The sequence below is a fragment of the Gambusia affinis genome, linkage group LG23, assembly GCF_019740435.1.
Source record: "Gambusia affinis linkage group LG23, SWU_Gaff_1.0, whole genome shotgun sequence".
Taxonomy (NCBI): Eukaryota; Metazoa; Chordata; class Actinopteri; order Cyprinodontiformes; family Poeciliidae; genus Gambusia; species Gambusia affinis.
The window spans coordinates 479,101-499,278 of record NC_057890.1 but is presented as its reverse complement, the minus strand read 5'-3'; the positions used below and the strand labels follow the sequence as shown (position 1 = coordinate 499,278).

The window sequence follows — 20,178 nt, the reverse complement described above, 5'->3', positions numbered from 1 at the left end:
AATTTAGATGTAAGATTTAAAGGAGCTGGCACGTTTACTTTGTAAAACTTCAAAGAACAATCTTCAGTTAGATTGATTTGTTGCTATAGCAACAATCTGATGCTATGAGTTTAATCTTTAAGTTTGAACTTTGTTTGTTCACAAATACAAATTAATAAACTGCAATCATAATTTATTGCAGACAGATACAGAGCCACACGCTGGGTGTTGTTGAGATGTAAACCCCGCATATAATTGTTTGTTCACAAAGATAAATCATTCTCACCACTTGCTCAATCTCTGAAAGAGCCACTACAAGTTATTACTGCGGTTCACATAGAGCTGCGCAACCAGAGCTAACACAGCGGGTTTTATTTGATTTCTCAAAATAAACATAATTCCTCACAGGTAGTTGATGTAAATATCCACACAGGTCAGCCTATGTCTAGTATGAATGAAAAGAGGTGCGCGCAAACCGCGGTGAGGTATAGTGAGGTAAAGCAACGGCAGAGCGCGAGGCAATGAGCAGAGGCGCCAAGCTATGTGATTGGTCTGTGCGCTGCCAGCTTCAAATGAACTATAAACCTATTTATTAAAAGCCTATTCTTAAGGAATAAATCTGCTCTGCTAGTTTAAATGCTCAGAGCAACAGAGACACTTACAATCCGGTTAAAAAAAACAAAATCACATGAAGCGACTTTATTATTAAAAAAAACATAAAAAGTAAGGGGAAACAAATAGAACAGTTAAAAAAACAGCTATTAATACACATGCCTTAAAAATGACTATACGGGGACTTGTAGCCAAAATGTAGAAGCGTTCAACATAGAAAATGACTGCAAGAATGTCAGGATTGTGTAGTTAAAGTCTGCTGTTAGTAATTACTTCAAATTAACTTAAGATGGATGACCCTCCATCATGTAATGGAGGGTTTAATCTAAATGAATACATGAGCATCATGTGGATTTTGTACAGTGTATTAAATACTGTTGAGTTGGTTTTTATTAGCCTTTGTTTTTTGAAGTAGTAGTAATTACCTGAAGTAATGAGCTTATCCTGTTATGATAAACCCATATCACTCATTTGAAGTAAGCTAAAAGTTCTGAAAAAAATCAAAGAATATCATCCTCATAGTTCTGCTTGCTCTGTCTAGATAAGTGGGTTTGTTAAACTGTGTAAACTGTCCAGTTTTGTTTGCTACAACTGTGTAGAGAAACAATTATTGTGTAAATGTTTTCAACAATAATGTATTGAATCATTAGCACAAGAAATATGTCAAATTGAACAGAACATGTCACCCTTATATAGACACGTGGCTTTTAAAAGAGTATGCTCCACTAATCTTAGACTTAGATTAGTTTAAAAAATGCTGAAACAATTAGATCCTTTAAATCAAGCCTAAAAACCCATTGATTTAGGGTTGCCTTTAAAAACTGAAAAATAATTGATTTAAGTCTGTTTTCCAACTTTTCATTTCTTTCCTTTATCATGTCATTGCGATGTAATGTTTTTGTTTGATGTTTTCATTATTTAAGGCTCTTTGAATTGCCTCGTTTGAAGCAATATCCTGGACATCCTGTTTGGTTCAGAGAGTTGTTTGTCTAACCTGCAAACTTCCACGTGTGTACATTTTTTTCTAGCCATTGGTCAAACTACTTCGAGGGGCACATTTGCATGGGGCCACCGTGGAAGCCTTGTTTTTCCAATAAACCCTGTTACACATAACTTTTCAACAGACTTTTAGTGCCAAATTTGGGGAGTTTTGAAGTGTGGTCTTGCCTCAAGAAAACAACTGTTATTTTTTGTATGGTTTTGTTTTATCTTGCTTTGGTCATCTGGCTAAAAACAGCCCTGGTTATAATTATAATTTGTTTTTTTCAAAATAATTGCTTGAGTATGTTGAAATTTTTAATTAAAATGGGATATGACCATTTCCAAAGGATTCTACTCTGCAGAAATAACTGAAAGTGTCATGTCTTGTGTCTGTTGAAGTTGAATAACAGTCTTTCATAGTGGATTTCACATACATATGATTTTGGATAATTTTCCATATTTTGTTGTTTAATTTATTCACAGGTTCAATTGCAAGATGCTCCTTCATCAAGTACCATTACTCGTCAGCTGCAATACCCAAAAATCTGTCCTACAACATCACCAAAACTATACGACAGGATGAATGGCACTCCCTACGTAAGTCTGCAGAAAGCTCTTCTTTTCTTTTCTTAAAAACGTTTAGAAATAGACCTTTTTATGCCATACTTTGCAAATGATTTCAGAAATAGGACTAATAGTTCTAATTTTTTTTTCTAATTCAAAATATTAAGTGCTTTAACAACCAGTGATTGTTTCATTTTATCATTTTATTGTTAGGTATTTTTGACATTTTTGATATTCAGATTCTCCAGTCGTAAGAGCAGGGGATGGGGTGACTGGACAACTTGAAGGGGTGTAGGGAACGGGGGGAGTTCATGATGCCCCCCACAAGATGCCGCCCCGGGCAGTTGCCCATGAGACCCATATCAGAAGCTGCCACTGTAAATAAGACATTGGGTCTAATCAACATGGCATTGTATGGAAGTTATTGAAGCCTGTTTCCGTTTTCTGAGTCAAATTAGTATATTAACTTGAATATTTGGCAACGGTTTTCTTTCTTTTCGGAGATTCTTCTGTATGCGACATGCTCTATTTTCAGGATAAATTCCTGGCATAGGTCACATAGATAGTTGGTAGTCTGGGGTGCTAAAATGTGTTTGGTACACATCATCATTGTCCAACAAGACTTTCACATGCCAACTGTTTCTTTCAACAAACGGAATGTTTCCAGTATCTCTGTGTATTTAGCCTAATACAGTGTGACAGCTTTCATGTGAACAGCTTTGTATGCTTTTATTTTAACGAACGCAAGAAGAAAAGGCTTGCTGGTTTCATGTTTGGAGTCCACCAGCCCAGTCCCTGATTCATAAATATTTTAAGTGACATTCCTCAAATCATAAAATAAAAAAGTCAGTATGGTACTTGGTTTATATGGCAAAATTTAAAAATAAGAACCGCACAGATGATACACAGCTCTATATTACAATTTTAACAGGTGACCATGAACCTATTGAAGCACTGAGTAAATATAACAAATAAATGTGGGAAGGTGCCATAACTTTCTTCATAAAAAAAAAAAAAAAAGTAAAAAAAAAATTAAAAAAAACTTTGAGCCAAAAAAGGAACCATCCAGAATCAGCACATCATTTCAGTTATTACAGCTAGAACCTAGTAATCAGACAGACTGGTCATAGACTCAAACCTGAACCTTCAGAGACCCACAGACAAATACAGACTTGACCTTCTATCACCCAAAGAACATTCCAAGAAATAAAACACTAAATACTTTTGTAAGTTTTATCACTGAATGTGAGGATTTGGTTTTCTGTGTGTCTGCCCCTTGATTGTTCATAGCTGTCCCTTGTTTCCCCTGATTAACTTCCCTGTGTATTTAAACCCACCTGTGTTTCTTGTTCCCTGTCTGATCCTTGTCATGGTCTTTGCTGTCTTTTGTCATCGTTGCTTCGTTCCAGTGCTACCAGTGTTGAGTTTCTTGTAGTGATGGGTAAATGAGGCCTCATGTATCGTTTTGACCCATAGCAAAACTGTATTGATACTATGTCGATACTGTGTCACTGAATACTGACACCTGCTGGACATTAAAAATGCCTACAGGCAACGTAGTTGACAAGACTGATTTAATGACCTAATCTATACAATAAGATTTAAGTCATTGTATTTTAATGTATATTATATACTGTATTAAGTCATATCTTCAGTTAAATTCAAAATATATTTGATATTCTTCGATACAGTCAATAACTAATGTGAACATGTACCAAGTCAACATGTTTGGAATGAGGCTTGTGGACGTTTTTTTTTTTCACAAATTTTTATTCAAAAAAACAAGTTTTTCCAACATTTTGAAATTTAGTCTCTTCCGTTTTTTTAACACAATTTCTTCTGCTGTAGAAGAAAATGAAGTAAACAATACATTTATATGAAATAATTTATAAAAAGCAACTGAGTAGTTTGTAGGATATACCTGAGGTTATCCTATCTGGGACTTCATTCTGATGCTCAGCATGGAGGAGGTGGATTTCTTTAAACAAAACAGATTTTATATTGTTCATATAAATGTAATTTTTTCTTTTATATTTATTTTGTATGTAGATCTTTATGGATGGAAATGTCTTTTTTTATTTATTTATAGAGGGGTTGTTTTTATTTTTATTTTTTCTGTCTAAAGATTTTTATTTATGGAGGCTAATTTAAGAATAAAATTATGAAATGTATGATTTAAAAGGAGAATCATATGCAACACTTAACCTGCAGAACATAATACGAAAGTCAATTTCAGTTGAATTTGGATTTAGATAGATCAAGCAGAAACTGAAAAGAACCGGATGAAACAACAACAAAGTGATAACCAATATTTTATTTTCTGAAGTAAAATCAAAATGGTCCCAAACTACGAAACCTTTCGTTTGTCTTGAGGCTCCGTAGTTGATGCTGTACTGTAAAATATCAAGAATTATTTTGGCAAATGCATCCCGCTGACAGATTCGCTTCCTTATAAACACAGTTTGGCGCGTCGGCGTAATTTCGAAACAGTTCCTGTATCGGTCATGTGACTTGTTGAAAGCAATACGCGCACCGACACGGGATTTGGTCTCTGGGCTTGACACATGCGCCGACGCATTTGTGTTGCAGGACCCATCACTAGTTCCTTGCCTCTTAGTTCACCTGTGCTGTCTGGATTCCTGTTAATCTGTGAGACCTTTGATCAAATCATCCTTTTTCACATCACAACCTGGGTCCTCCGCCTGAATCCTCACCTCAACAGCATAAGGACCCGACCCAAAAGTACTATGGTGAGGATTCGCGTTTAGAGCACAAAATTAACAAACCTTACTTCGTCTGCAGACTTTGTGATCTTCGAAGACTGGGCTCCGCACCTCCCTTCACTGGGCTTGAGCTGTTGGAGGAGGCAATGGAGGAGCAAGAGTGAGCTCTGGCTATAATGGCTGGAAAGCTGCTTCCATCTAAACTAGAGCTGCCGGTCTCATTGTTTCCTGCTGTTCCAGTACCTACAGCTCCAGCCCCAGTTAGCGGGCCATCTGCTCTGCCCGAGCCCCCCAGTGGTTCTCCTAGTGCTCTTCCCAGTGAGTCTCCCCGTCCTCCATCCAAGCGTCCGTGCTCGACCAGCACTATCCGACTGAGACCCAAAGGAAGAGGAAAGCCTCCGCCCCTATCAGAAAACTCCTGAAAGAAAAGGGTCTCCGCTTTCAAACCCTGCTGCCAGCCAAGCTTTGTTTGTTTTTTGACAGTGAAACGGTCACATATAACAGCTCGGTGGATACCATGAAGGATCTGAAGAAGCGGGGTCTCGCTCCTGATTGCAGCAGCAACAAAGATCCCCCCACGGCAGAACCGATGGAGAAACTGGATAGACTGTCCTGGGAGATGGTGGAGGTCAAACAACGCACCTCCACAACTCTGGGGATGCACATGGAGTGAGAGTACGGAGAAAACTCAGCGGATTTTGTCATGAGGTTGGGGATGCAGCCTCCTCTCCAAGATAAGTGCCATTCGTTAAAACCCATGTGGTAAGATTTGCAATCACAGTGATCTGATCCAGTGTGTGGACAAAGAGCCAAATATTTTTGTACCTGACCGATGATTCGAGCTTATACTAATACCGAGCTATGTCGGTTTGCATTGTAGACACCCCCATAAAAAAAGTCTCATTGGGTCTTTTCTCTTCACCCAGGACTTCCTAACGAGTCATTTTGTTTTGGAAATCGTTCCTTTAGTACATTTTCGAGGTACAAGTTCTTTGTTTTTGATTTTTACTTATGTTTTAATAATAAGGTCTCCTTGGAGTTAGAGGGATCTATTCATTTAAAGATTTATGTCCCAACAACAATATAAATTTATAACTATTAATGTTCACGGGGTACAAAATCCAATCAAAAGAGGAAAGCTCATAGCTAAGATGAAGAGAGAACAGAAACTCATCATCATCTGGCAAGAAACCCATTTAACAAAAGAGAACCATGAAAAATAATTTCAAAAAATGGGGTTTAAAAACATTTTATTCTTCCCATCCAAATGAACAAACAAGGGGTGTGGCAATACTAAATGCAAATAATGTGGACTACCGAGTATCCAAACAGATTACAGACAAAGAAGGCTGTTTTGTTTTGGTGAGGGGAACACTAGACTCAGATGAAGTAACTTTACTCAATTTATATAGACCTCCAGGACATGATAAAACATTTATTGATCAAATATTTGATCTAATATTGGCAGAAACCTCTGGCATTTTGATATGTGAAGCGGACTGGAATGCACAACTGCATCCTTCACTGGATTCCTCAAACCCTTTTAAAAAATTAACTCTGCATCAAGAAAAATGACTAAAAAGATTGGCTTAATTGATATCCGGAGGGAATACCATCCATTGGCTGAGGAGTTCACCTTTTTCTCTCACTCTCATGCCATTTACTCAAGAATTGACTATTTTTTTTCCTATTTAGAGCAGACAGATACAGGATCCTGGACTGTATTATTGGAAATAGGGATGTGTCACTCTGGGGTACACTTGGAATTATTTTTAGATGCTCATCTTAAGACAACAGTATGGAGATTTAACACAGCTCTGTTAAACAATAATAAATTTGAGAAATTCATTAACAAACTGTCATGATTGGAGTTTTTCTCTGTGTTTATTTTGAGTTTTTCTGTGTTTGAGTCTCCGTGTTGTCCTGTCTCCCCTTGATTGTTTCCTACTATCCAGGAAGTAAACAATAAGATCTGTTATACCAAAACCGGGAAAAGATAAAAGTGAGTGGAGCTCATACTGGCCCATTTTATTAATGGCTCATACTGGCCATTAATAAAAGCATTAAAATATTGGAAAAATTATCAGGACCTCATTAATATTTTTATTGATGCCTAAAAAGGTCAATCTTATAAGAAGTTGTCCAGAATATATGTATGCTTAGAAGCCAATAAAAAAACATCAACATTATATATTAAAAATATATTGGAAAGGGAGACAATAATGCTGACAAAGGATGAGTGACTAAACATTTATTTAAATGTTTAGTCATCACCACCACCAGCTACAACACCACCTCTAGCTCAGGACATATGAGGGAATTTTTGTGGAAGAATATTGTCAGTTTTTTTATAACCCCCAAAAGAACATACTCTCAGACTGCCAAAGCTGAAACTGGGCTTTGTTGCAGATGATGTAACAATCTGATGGCTGACCACTTTCATATTTTCTGGGGCTGCCTGTTGATTTATTCCTATTGGTTAAAGGTAGTGAAAGAGATATGGGTAATTCTTGATTACCCATATCTGATTTTATTTTCATTAATAATAGTAAATCCGTCTTCTGTAAAATAGTAACAGGGATTCCACAAGGAACTATCTTAGGTCCAGTCCTTTTTAGTCTGTATGTTAACAGTCTTCCTGAAATATGTCCTGAGGTTAACCTGCAAATGTATGCTGATGACACCATTGTTTATACATCAGACAAGAGCAGTATTGTCATCAGTGAAAAACTAAAGAACAGCTTGCAGAGTATATCATCATGGCTGAAGGATTCATGTTTAACTCTTAATACAAAGAAAACAAAATGTATTTGCAAGAAAACATCATTACAGTCATTGAATATTCAGATCAATGGGGACCCCATAGGTTCTGTGTTACAGCCCTGCATTTGGTGTCAAAGCGCACAGAGCTCCTCCTGCAGCTCCACCACTGGATCGGCGTTAAGTTGCCATTATAATTATTGCCAACTACGGACACGTTCATTCGTGGCTGTTTTCACGTTTATTGCGCTGTTCGTATTGGTCTCGATGTTTTCAGTTTTCTGGAAACATCGAGAAGCTCGACGTCATTCAGAGGTAATAGGCCTATATTAACTTGACATTAACAAAGACACAGCAGGACGGATCATCCGGGAAATGATGGACAGGGAGAGACTGAGTAAGACTACCTCAATGACGGACAAATTATGGGATTTATTATGAGTCTCTGCTTATTCCAAAACCCAAATGAGTAACTTCATGTTCAAAAACGAGCCCAAAAAGGTGCAACACGTTGCTCATTAAATTTGCAAACGACTTTTAAAAAATGAAGCCCAAAGCCGCTTATAATAATCGGACTTGACGACAGAAACTCAAAATAGTTCCAGTTTTTCCACCAACATAATGCATTTTTAACATTTCTGTTGCATAAAGACGTCGGTCACTCGACAAGACGAGTAGAGGAAATACGATTCAATAACTAAAGAAGATAGTAACGCAAAGTGATTTTGATAAGTAACTGTAGTCTGACTACTGGATTTGAAATAGCAACGCGTTAGATTACTGGTTACTGAAAAAAGTGGTCCGATGTCAGTAGCGCGTTACAAGTTAACGCGTTACTGACGTCACTGGTCGGATGTCAACCTATGTCTCCCCAATTCCAGTGTTGTGCCTTACAAGTTACTATCAGTGACTGAGCTCTATGTTTTATTGCTCACCTGTGCTGCCTGGACTTCTGTATTCTTCTGAGATTCATCATTAAACCACTATTTTCACCACAACCTGAGTTGTGTCTAAATCCTCACCACCAACTCCTGACATTTAGTGCATCAACATGTGCTACTTTTATATTTTACAATGATACTCAAATGAAGGAATCTGGTGTAGCAAGAACCTCGTATTTACTGGAGTTTTGGAAGACCAACGTGAGCTACCATGTGTATTTTATGAAGGTAGGATTCTAATATGGGCTTTTTGTGCATCTAAATGTTCCAGCTTTACATTTTAAAACAGGCATACTATTCTCATGAAGGATAGTGCACAAACAGGTATTTTTAAACAGGCTTAAAAAATATGTGAAAAGATCCTGGTGCTTTTCTGAAAGCACCAGGATCTTTCACATATTTTTTTCAACTGCTACGTATCACTACTTAAATCCCCTCAATTAAATATAATAATCGGATATCACTCTTTAGCATTGACACTAACTTCTAAGGTCCTTGGTGTGTAAACATGATGGTAGCGGTTTTCAAAAGGTAGCACTGACACATAGATTATACTGCCAAACAAGCTTAAGTGTCATAAAGTTGGTGTTGAGATGGTGAGGCAGCAAGCGGGAGACCCAGGATGTGAGGAAAAATATATATTTAATGACCAAAATGTCCAACAAAACAACTCAGTCCAAACAAAGTCCTAGACAACGGGCAGCATGGCCGAGCGAAAGCCAGGGCTCGATACCGGTATCAACCGGTTACACAAGAGACCAAAAGACGGACTGGGCACACAGAACAACAGCGACTCGACGCCGAATGAGACGTGACGTGACGTAGGACCCGACAGAGACACAGGTGACACTAAATACACAGAAGGTAATCAGGGAATGAGACGCACCTGGGAAGCAATCAAGTGGAGACAGGACAACATGGAGAGTCAGACATACTGGAAACTCAAAATAAACACACAGAAAAACACGAAACTTGACATTAAGTGACATCACATTTCTAATTCGTTGGGTTCAATATGATGTTGGTTCATCCTGTGTAGCTTTTAGTCTCGCTCTAATTCACCCCAAAGGTGTTCCAGTGGGTTAAGGTCAGGACATGTCAAGTACATCCACACCAGACTCTTTATGGACTTTGCTTTGTGCTCTGGTGCACACTCATATTGGAAGAGTAAGGGCCCAGCTCCAAACTGTTCTCACAAAGTTGGGAGTATGGAATAGCCAAAATGTCTTGGTATGCTAAAGCATTCAGAGTTCTTTTCACTGGAACTAAAGGGCCAAGCCCAGCTCCTGAAAACCTACCCCCTCCAGCAAACCCTACACTTGGCACAATGCAGATATGCACTGCAGATATGTACTGTTCTCCTAGCAACCACTAAACCCAGACTTGTTCATCAGATTGCCAGATGGAGAAGTGTGATTCATCATTCCAGAGACTGTGCTGGAGAATCCACTGCATTCACTGAGAATCCACTACTCTAGAGTCCAGTGGCAGCGTGCTTCACACCACTGCATCTGACGCTTTGCATTGCACTTAGATGCAGCTGGTCACCATGGAAACCCATTCCATGAAGCTCTCTGTGCACTGTTCTTGCTGTTCACCTATTTATTGTGATAGGTGGAATCCTATCACAGGTTCACGCTGGAGTTCACTCAGCTCCTGAAAATGAAAATGACCCATTCTTTCACAAATTTTTGTAAAAACAGTCTGCATGCTTAGATGTTTAATTTTATGCACCGGTGATTGGAACTGATTGGAACACCTGATTCTGATCATTTGGATGGGTGAGCAAATACTTTTGGCAATATAGTGTTCTTAGGAAGGAGAAATATTAGTTTGTCTACTGTAATACTGAAATGCTTTGACATTGAATTCAAACAATATTCTGTCTCGGTGAAATATTTTTTCACATTTCCTCTACAGTGCATTTACTTTTTATTGTGCTAATTTTCATTAACATGTAGTCTGTAAGGATCTTCTGTAAACACATTACAGTACTGGCTTGCAGTACTGTAGTGTGTAATGAAGCATGTAATTGCAACCCGCTTTGCATTCTAGGATTAATAAGGTTTGAAATAATCCAAATTAAAATTTATCCAAGTAATTCTTAAAATCTAGCTAGGTTCGTCTGCTGGAGGAGGTGACAATTTGTAAAAACACAGAGACAACTAGATGGTGCCAAAATTAGTGAGTTGTATTAATATTTACAATATATACAAATTAGTTCACACTTTAGAGTCCAAAAGGGATCCCTATACCAAGGAAGTCAACCAGTCTTTGTTGATGATGAAAGGGAAAACAATAATCCAGTTCCTTTAGTGAAGACTTGTTGAGATGAATCTCCAACCAGTTTGGAAGAGTTTTCTCAGATGACAGGTGTTATAATTTCCGAATCCACTTAAAAGGTTAGCTCGCCAGTCTGGTCAGCATAAAGCCAGACAATCCTTGCTGCAGTCTAGAACCTTCCTCCACTCCTCAAGCGAGGGATCTGCAACACACCTGGCCAGTTCCCTCTTGACCAACCGTGATCTTTACAACGTTCGGTTGATTAATCACCTGTCTGTACGTCAGAGTCCGACAGCGTTTCCTACCTAAGGTGCGATTAGCAGCCATATAAGCCGTAGCTGTCAATTTAGGACGCTGACGTGCAGCTGTCGCATGACGTCAAACCCGCGCGAGAGCAATGTTGTTCTCGCCTGGTTGATGTTAAATAGATTAAGGAAAGGAGGATTTTAATTAAACCTTTAAATAAAAAATTAATAAAATTAAATCTAACAAAATAGAAAAAAATAAATAAACTAAATCTAATATAGAAAAATTATCCTGGTTACATAATGTACAAAGTAGCAATGCAGAATAATAAAAGACATTGATAAGTAACTTAAAGGTGTACTTCATTAGCAATTATAGTAAACAAAAGTTTAATTGGAGCATACTGTGATCACACTACTAATATTTACTATATATAATGCTTATATTCAGAAGACATTTTAAATATATTTTAAATGTATTTTGGTCACAAGAACTGTACATTTAAGATATACTAATCAAGCATGTTTGTATTATATGAAAAGTGTTATACTTAAAGTATACCGAGTATACTTTTGGTTGTTCCAAAAAAAGCATGTGATATTACACTTAGTACCATTTAAATTGTGATTTTCTACAATGTAATTACAATAAAAATACATTAAGCACAAACTAGTTGTTCCAAAATAACATGCTTCAAGTAAAATAATCCTTAACAAACTTGAAGTATATTGATGATTAGTCTGGCTTCAACTATACTCAAGTATGGTAAGATTTAATATATATAGCATAAATCCCGTGAACAAGAGTTCACGGGATTTGCAGAATCTTAACAGCACATCTGTAGTCAAGTGCTGCCTCATTTAAACTCAGCTTCAACTGGCCATCATCTGAAAGTGTGTAAGATTCTCACTCTTCATCTGCAGTAATTAGTGTAAACAAATATTAACTATGGGAATTCCTCTCTGCTTGTGTCCCACCTCAGACCTGCGACGAATGACAGCGGGTTTCATGGGCATGGCAGTCGCCATCATTCTGTTTGGCTGGATCATTGGCTTGCTCGGCTGCTGTTGGGATAGAGGTCTCATGCAATATGTGGCTGGCCTGCTCTTCCTCATGGGAGGTGAGTGTAGAACAAAGTGTTAGTTCAAGTTAACTGTTTCTGTCTCTAGCAAACGTGGTACCAGGCCAATGTTTTAATTAGACTAAAACACATTCTCATTTTTTTATTTACTATTTCAATTCATGGTAAGTTGATAGTTGTGGTTAGCATTAGCCTGACTGTAGCAACTACTTAAGATTAAACTTAAACTTGTTTACACGGACATAACTAATAGGAATTAGTAGCTGGTCAGAATAAAAATGCAAATAGCCCAATTGGAATATTATGGTCTGATTCAGGTCCATCAGAATGAAGTTGTAATCCAAACAAGAGGGTTGCTTTATGCCAATTGATAATCTGAACTATGTGCAGAACAGGTGATGTGATCACCTGTTCCGATCATATCTTTTTGACTGTGGAAAACTGACATGACTGAGCATGTGTGAGCCATGTCAACATAATATGCTCACACATGAATAACTTCAAAAACAATTAGCAACAACCTATAACTGTTTTTAAATGTGTTTTAACAGCATACCCCGAGATTAATGAGACAACCAACCTCAAGTGAGCAAATCAACGCTGTTAAATTTTATTGTCAAGTGACAGATTTTTTTAGTGATTACTTACTATATATTAGTCACTAAATTTGAATGATTAATTTAAAAAGTGCTTTTTTTCATTATTATATTACAAAACATACCACAGCTCAAAGTTTTGTGTGCAACAAGATATGTTACCAGGGCAAATGTGTGATTTCAATAGAAGTTTACTAACTTGAAAACTTTGCTGAAACGGCATCCAGTTTTCATTTTTTACTGGAAAATTAAAGTTATAGTTTATATTCTGTTTCCTAGGAGGGTTCACAAAGGCTCTCTGAGCTCACTTCTAAACAGAAGTGAAGTATAAACATAGTGAGAGTGCCAACGCCCCAAGTGTTGTGCAGCAGTGTGTCCCATTTATAGCATGGATACCAGTGGAAGCTTCACACACAGCATAACAGCTCAGCTTGGCTAGAGGCAGCTCACACTCAGCTATGATCAATCTTGGATTAAGGCTGTGCCCCTAGAGTTTTATAATGAATAAGCAATTAAAAGCCAATTATGTTTCTTGGCAATAAAAACATAAAAAATATGCTTAGTCACTCTGCAGGAGCCAAATCACAGCTAAGCAACACACAGGACCACAGCCAGCCCAAATTTAGTATCTGTTTCTTCATCTGTTTTAGCTAAGAGTCCAAATAAGAGCTGATAATTAAAATGATGTATCAACAAATATATGTCAACAACATTTTAATGTAGCATACTAATTTCCATATCGTGTAATTTTATATTGTCTCAACTTTTGTGCATCATTAAGTCTACTTAACATTTATGCCACAAATATCTGTGGATAGAAACAGAGCTATCAAAGACAAAGAGTTAAGCAATTCTTCCCATACAGCTGGTTTATCTGCTGTCAATGAGCTATAAATTCCAGGACAATGAGCTGTAAATGTGAGGGTTTTTTCCACACATATCATTTTGGTTTGATTGTTTACTTTTCTTTACTTTTTATTGTGTGGAACTATGGACATTTTCAGATACGAGAAGAAGAGGGTTGTGAAGAATAATAAGATCAGAAAAAGGAAAAAAAAATTATCAACCTTTCCCTTTCCTGGATTTTTTATTCTTTTTTATGCTCCTCTCCCTTCACTACTTCTATACTTTGAATCCTTTTTTATAGTAGTCAAAAACCCATTTGGGAATGAGCTGAAAATCCGGCCAATCAGATCAATCAGTGCAATTACCGCCCCCTACTGAGCTGAATGCCAATCTATGCCAACTTCAAATCGGACTGGCCTGGCTGGTGTAGAACTGAAATGATCAGTTCTACCCCTATTAAATAGAATAGAATAGAAGAGAATAGAATAGAACTGCAACATAGGGAATAATGCAAAGATGTCAAACAGGGGTTTAAATGCAGGCCATCCTGAGGCCAGGCCCTGCAGTACAGAAGCACCTTAAGATGATCAAAGGTGTCCTTTAAAAACTCAAAATGTGAGGAGACATTGATTGTTAATCAATAACTGTGCTAAACATCAACTTTTGTTCTACTTCTGTTGTTACAGGAACTTTCTGCATTATCTCCCTCTGTACCTGTGTTGCTGGCATTAACTTTGAGCTTTCCCGTTACCCGCGGTACCTGTACGGCCTTCCTGACGACATTGGCCATGGCTATGGATGGTCTATGTTTTGCGCCTGGGGAGGTCTTGGCCTTACCCTCATCTCTGGTTTCTTCTGCACCCTGGCTCCATCTGTTCAGCCAATACCCAGATCCACCTGCCCCAAAGCCCGGCAAGAGAATGGCACTGTCTGCTAAAGCTGGAAAAAGAGAACAGACCAGCTACATCAATTGATTAAAAAAATAGACAAACTGTCAAATCATGTCATCTGCCTACTTATCATTGATCAGTTCTGGGTTCAGAGTTTTTAAATTTTGTGTGAGTTTGAAATGGGTATCTTGATAATCTGCTATCCTGATAATACAATGAGAAACTCAAGATCTTAGAAGAAATATTTAATACATAATTCTGTTTTTTGTTATTATGGGACAGATGTGAAAATTGACCTTGGATAGGAAAATCTTCCAAGGATTTAAAAAGGAATCAAGGAGAAAGTAACAGACTGATGTGTGGAGCTTGTCACCTGAAGTTGGGCTGTAACCGTAAAAATGGACAGTAACAATTTGAAAAGGATGGGTTCTCTGTACTTGCCTGGTGTAATACACTTGGTTTCTTTGGAATTCTCACAGGAACCATATTGAACCAGTCCAGGGTTATCAGCTGAGTAAACCTTTCTGTGCACCATGCAAAGTTACATGTAACAAATGAGCAGGATTAAGATGCAAACTCTGCTGTTGTTAATTATTGTCTGTGATATTACAAAAAAGTAACAGGAATTTTCATATTGGATTGCTTTTATTCTGTACAGGTGGATTCCTTTGCCTACAATGATCTTACATGCCATTAAGCATTTTAAACATACAATTTTTATTAAATTTTTTATTGATTCCCTCATATTGTGAACAAACAGCAGTTTACTGTCAGAGCAAATGTTTTCTGTGCTTTTTTTATGAGTATGTGTGAGTATGAGCATGTTAGAAAGAAGGTGATTTTACTGTCTATACAAAAAATCTTTTTATTTAATAAAGTAGATACATAGATTGAGTATGTAAAAAATCTATTTCTTTTAGTCTGAGTTACTGATGAATCAATTTAAAAGGGAGCATATTCACATTAATATTTTGCTGCCCTCAGAAGCAGTGAAAAAGCATCTAGGTTTTTTTTTTAACTCATGCTTTGGTGTTGATTTCCTGGACAACTGTCCACAATTTCCTCTCTCTGTTGTGTTCCATATCACAAGAAAGCACAAATGTATCCAGCTGGCGTATTCTAGACCCAGGAGATCAATGTCATGTATCAGTAAAATCTTGACTCACTTTAGTCACCATCAATGACTTACACAGCTTTGTCTGTGGTCAGTGGTATAAACTATAGGACTGATGAGAGTTTGTCCAAATACAGCCACTGGTTTTATACGATATGTTGCCTTAGAAAGCACAAAGCAGCAGCTAGGCCTTACTGACACCAGTATTGTCAGTAAGGCCTTTTTTCCACTGGCATCTCTACAGTGTGGCTTGGCTTGGCTCAACTCTACAGGGTTTAGGTGGTTTTCCATTACAACAGTTCTAACAGTGAAACTATCACAGAGTTTGAAATGGAGTGTGGCATGACCTTGTACAAACTGCTGCAGGTGTTGAAGCCGTGGATGGTATCGGGGTAGAAGCAGTGGAGTTTGGAGTCCTTAATTTGGACTCTCCTTTAATTTGGTGAGTCCAAATTAAGGGAAGTGGAGACATAACTCTCATAGAAAGAGATTCTGGAAACACAAAACATACATAATGTATAACTGCAATATATGAAAGAGACAGTGAATAATCCAAGCAGAGCACACTGTTAGCATTGATAGCATGTTAGTATTGCCTTGATGCAAGACACAACATCATAGGTTTCAGAATATCCTTGTTCATTCAAAGTAAGCTCACCACTGAGGAACAAGTTGCATAGAAGAATCTTTGAGTCACAAAACCATCATCCATTATGGAATACAGTAATGATGTGTTCAAGTTCAATCAACTCTGGTTGGTGGATGGTGTCTGTAAATGGTGTCTGTTCCGTTGAACCAGTCCGGCCGTTATTCTGCTTGTTGGTCCAATAATCACTTTACAGGGTTCTAATCATCTTGCTGTTACTGGTACCTGTAGGCAGATATCAATAGAGTCACACTTGTCACTGCAAATCAATAAGGCAGTTAAAAGTGATTTACATAATAAAAACATAACACAATAAACATACAAAAGAAAATAAACATATTACATTACAACCAGTAACAGACAATCTTCTGATGCTGCCTTCTTAGCCTGAGTTGGTACATTTGGAACTCCTGCAAAGTGGATCCTAAAAATGGGACAAGTATTACTTAACTGTTACTACTGGGATTACCTTTATAATCGAGTAAAGTTAAATTGAGCCATACTGAGTAGGTGCCAGTGGAAAAGGGCAATATGAGTAATCTCATATGTGCATTCCATGCGCTCCAGAAAGCAAATCTTTAAAATGGATCGATGTTTTGGAATAGTCAATATTTGAAACATATTTATTGAGTGTTGGATAATTTAAAATTCTATTTGGGAGTAAAGAAATTGGTGTAGTTCCCTGTTAAGGTTTTCATGTGTAATAAATAAATTTGGGTAAGCAATTTAAACACCTAAACTTCTATTGACCCTCTCAGATTTCTTTGGTCACGGTTCCATGTGACACATTGCTAAGCAAATTTTCATATAAGGCTAAGACTACCTGGGTTAATTTGAAAATCTTTTAGCCTACAGCCTGTGTTTAAATAATTACTTGAGTTTACATAAAAACAAACAAAAAGACAGGGGAAATCTGTCATGAGGTCAACACCAACAACTCTTTTCAGAAATGCAGTTTTTGGAAGTCGTGAAAATAATACAGATGCTTGATTTTTTTTTTCCCTTTAGCTTTTATTTTCCTATTACAAAGTAAAAGATGTAAATCATGAATGAATTTCAAATCTGATTGGTATTAAGGAGGAAGCACCTAAGAGCATGGGCATCACAAAATTTTAAGGAGCCATTCATTGTTGTGCTCGAGTCCTACAATAGACTTAAAAAGAGCACATCCCTTTTGATTTGGTTTGAGATATTCTATTCTATTCTATTCGACCTTGCGCCTGAAGTGTTTACATTCTACAGGTGCAATTTGACTTTTAGTTTACTCATGTAAACAGTAAGCAGAACAACATACTTCACAGATTAAATTGTACATTAAAAGTCCCATGTTCAGACATTAATTATATTTATATGAACCTGCTATAAATTTTTTTTTTTTTTTGCTATCATAGATGCCATCTGTAATGCCTCCTACTCAACGTGTCGTCATCAGAACTGATCTTAAAAAAAAAAAAAACTAAATAAAACTGCATTTACTGTTTGCATCCTGATCACTTGAACATTTGTGTCTTAACTTGTTGGATTGTTGTATCAATGTCTGTGTTCCCCAATCTTAGAAAGTATTTTTTGTTTATTTTTAAGGATTCATTGAATAAAAGAACCAATATTCAAAAACTAGAATGACTCATTACTAAAATCTACAAGGGTGGTTTAATGATGAGATGGCTTAAGAGCCATCCATTGAAAGACAAAATAAAAGTAGAAATTGTCTGATTGTACGTCATGTTCTAGATTAAAATAAAGTAGAATTGTATTCAGTTCACCGTACCAGTTGTCTTTGTGGGTTTACTGGGAAGAGATCTCACAGCAGAAGGTTTCAGGAAGTACATGAAGTGTCATGATGTTAGTTGTTGAAGCAGCTGAGTTCTTTGTTGATTTAATGATGAATGGTTGAAATAATGACAGGCGCTGACAAAAGTACAAACTCCAAAGTTGCAACAAAAATAAATCCAAAAGAACATCAAACCTGGAGACACAAGGAGAAAACAGGGAAGCACAAAGAACTGAGATAAGTGAACATGAGGATCTGACAAGGAATGGAAGTGAATGAGAGGCTAAAATACTGGGAGGTAGAGAGCTAGACAAAACCAGGGCTGATGAGCTTAATACCAATTAAGCCAGGGGTGGCCAACCAGACAAAGACCAAGAGCCACATTTTTTACCAAGTTACCACAAAGAGCCACATCATATGCATGGGCACACATAAACATCAACACATCCTTTCCTCATACTCATATTTTTGCTCAGCCAGATTTATTGTAAATTTCACACACTATTTTAACACTACAAAGACCACAGGCCAGACATTTTCAACAATGAACACTGTGCACTTTCTCATGCAAACAAACTCTGTTTAACCAAATAAACAAACAATAATAGAACGATTTACAATACATTTTTCCTTTTATTATGTGCATTACGTGTGTTATTTAATGGGACTTTCTTTCCCTGCCATTTTGAGCGCGAAAGGTTTACTCAAATGATTTTACTCTTACTGAAAAACTGCGCACATGCGCATTTGACGAAAATACCGTATTGCACTCAAGTGAAGCGAAACTTGGATATTATAGCAACCCTACAGTATGTGCTAAATGTTACTGGATGTTACCCTGTTTAGAGATTAAAATTAGAGTGTATGATTTCGCATTGTCCGCAAATGCATCAGGATGGATGAGAGAGTGAGGGGACAGGGGAGTGAGAGTGAGGGGTGAGGGGAGGTTTGTGTGAGAGCAGATGGCGAACAACTGGAAAGAGTAAGGCTGCAAGAGAAACAAAGACTGTTTTTTGTTTGTGTTGTTTTTGCGTGGTTACGGCCAACAGTAATGGCGTGCTGCTGTTGTCAATAATTGACAGTTCATTTGACTACTTTTCGTTATTATTGCACGTCTGGCAGAATGCGACTATATGAACGTAAGAGCCGCATGGAACCGGTCAAAGAGCCGCATGCGGCTTACGAGCCGCGGGTTGGCCATCCCTGAATTAAGCTCATCAGCCATCAAGCTGCAGTTGAGAGAGATAAGAAGGAGCCAAGCTGAGGACGAGGAGAAAATGGCACAGAGAAACTACGGTACAAGGATTTACAGGGGAACACAAGAGTGGTAGAAGTAACAAGTGAGCTAGGAATAAATCTAATACTAAGAGACACTAAGATAGGGACAGTAAAATAACCAGAAAGCGAAAAGAACATGAGTGGAAAACTGAGGAAACCCAACATAGAAATAAGGCTGATCTAAAGATAAGAACTAAGGAACACAGAGCTAGAGTAACTAGAAGATCTAAACAAAGAAATAACCTAACTAGAATCACTAAAGAAAGATGGACAAAAAGACTAACTAAACCTAAAGTGAAAAAAAGAAAACTAGAAACACTATGGGGGGACTAGAAGGACTTAATAACTTAACTGGACCCACCAAAGAAATGTATACCTAGACTCAGACATGTAAGAATAACTGAACCTAGGGTGATGAAATAACTAAGAAATAAACATTACTAGAAACACTACAGTGAGGCTGAAATAAGGAATAACTAGAAGGATAAAATAATAATCTAACTATAACCACTAAATAAAGCTCCATATGGTCTTAGTCATACAAGAATAACATAACCCAAGATAACTGAAGAATAAACCTAACTAGAAACACTGTGAAGGTTGAAAATAAGTAAAGCAATAATAATATTAATAATCCTCAATACCTCAAATAATAAAATCAAAAGGATCACCTAAAGAAAACTAAGATGTAATGATAAATAAACCAAGTCCAAAAACCCAGAGTCCTGGCATGACACAGTTTCAGTCTCATCCATAAGAAATGAAAACATGAGGACAAATTACAGCACACATTTGTTTGCTTATTCCCTCCCTATTTCTGATATCTACTACACATATTGGAAACCTGATAGATCCGTACATTTTTTG

General features: G+C 37.3%; 1 protein-coding gene across 3 annotated transcripts in view; it reads left to right on the top strand.

The window, feature by feature from the left end:
* tmem178b (transmembrane protein 178B) overlaps positions 1 to 17,995 on the top strand; it is a 62,706-nt gene extending 44,711 nt beyond the window's left edge. For all 3 annotated transcript variants that reach the window (XM_044107564.1, XM_044107562.1, XM_044107563.1), the window contains 3 exons: positions 2,056 to 2,169; positions 12,072 to 12,209; positions 14,299 to 17,995. In XM_044107564.1, coding sequence (XP_043963499.1) covers positions 2,056 to 2,169; positions 12,072 to 12,209; positions 14,299 to 14,549 — 503 coding nt within the window. In that variant the 3' untranslated portion in view covers positions 14,550 to 17,995. The remainder of the gene's footprint in view (positions 1 to 2,055; positions 2,170 to 12,071; positions 12,210 to 14,298) is intronic.
* Positions 17,996 to 20,178: the final 2,183 nt, after the last annotated feature.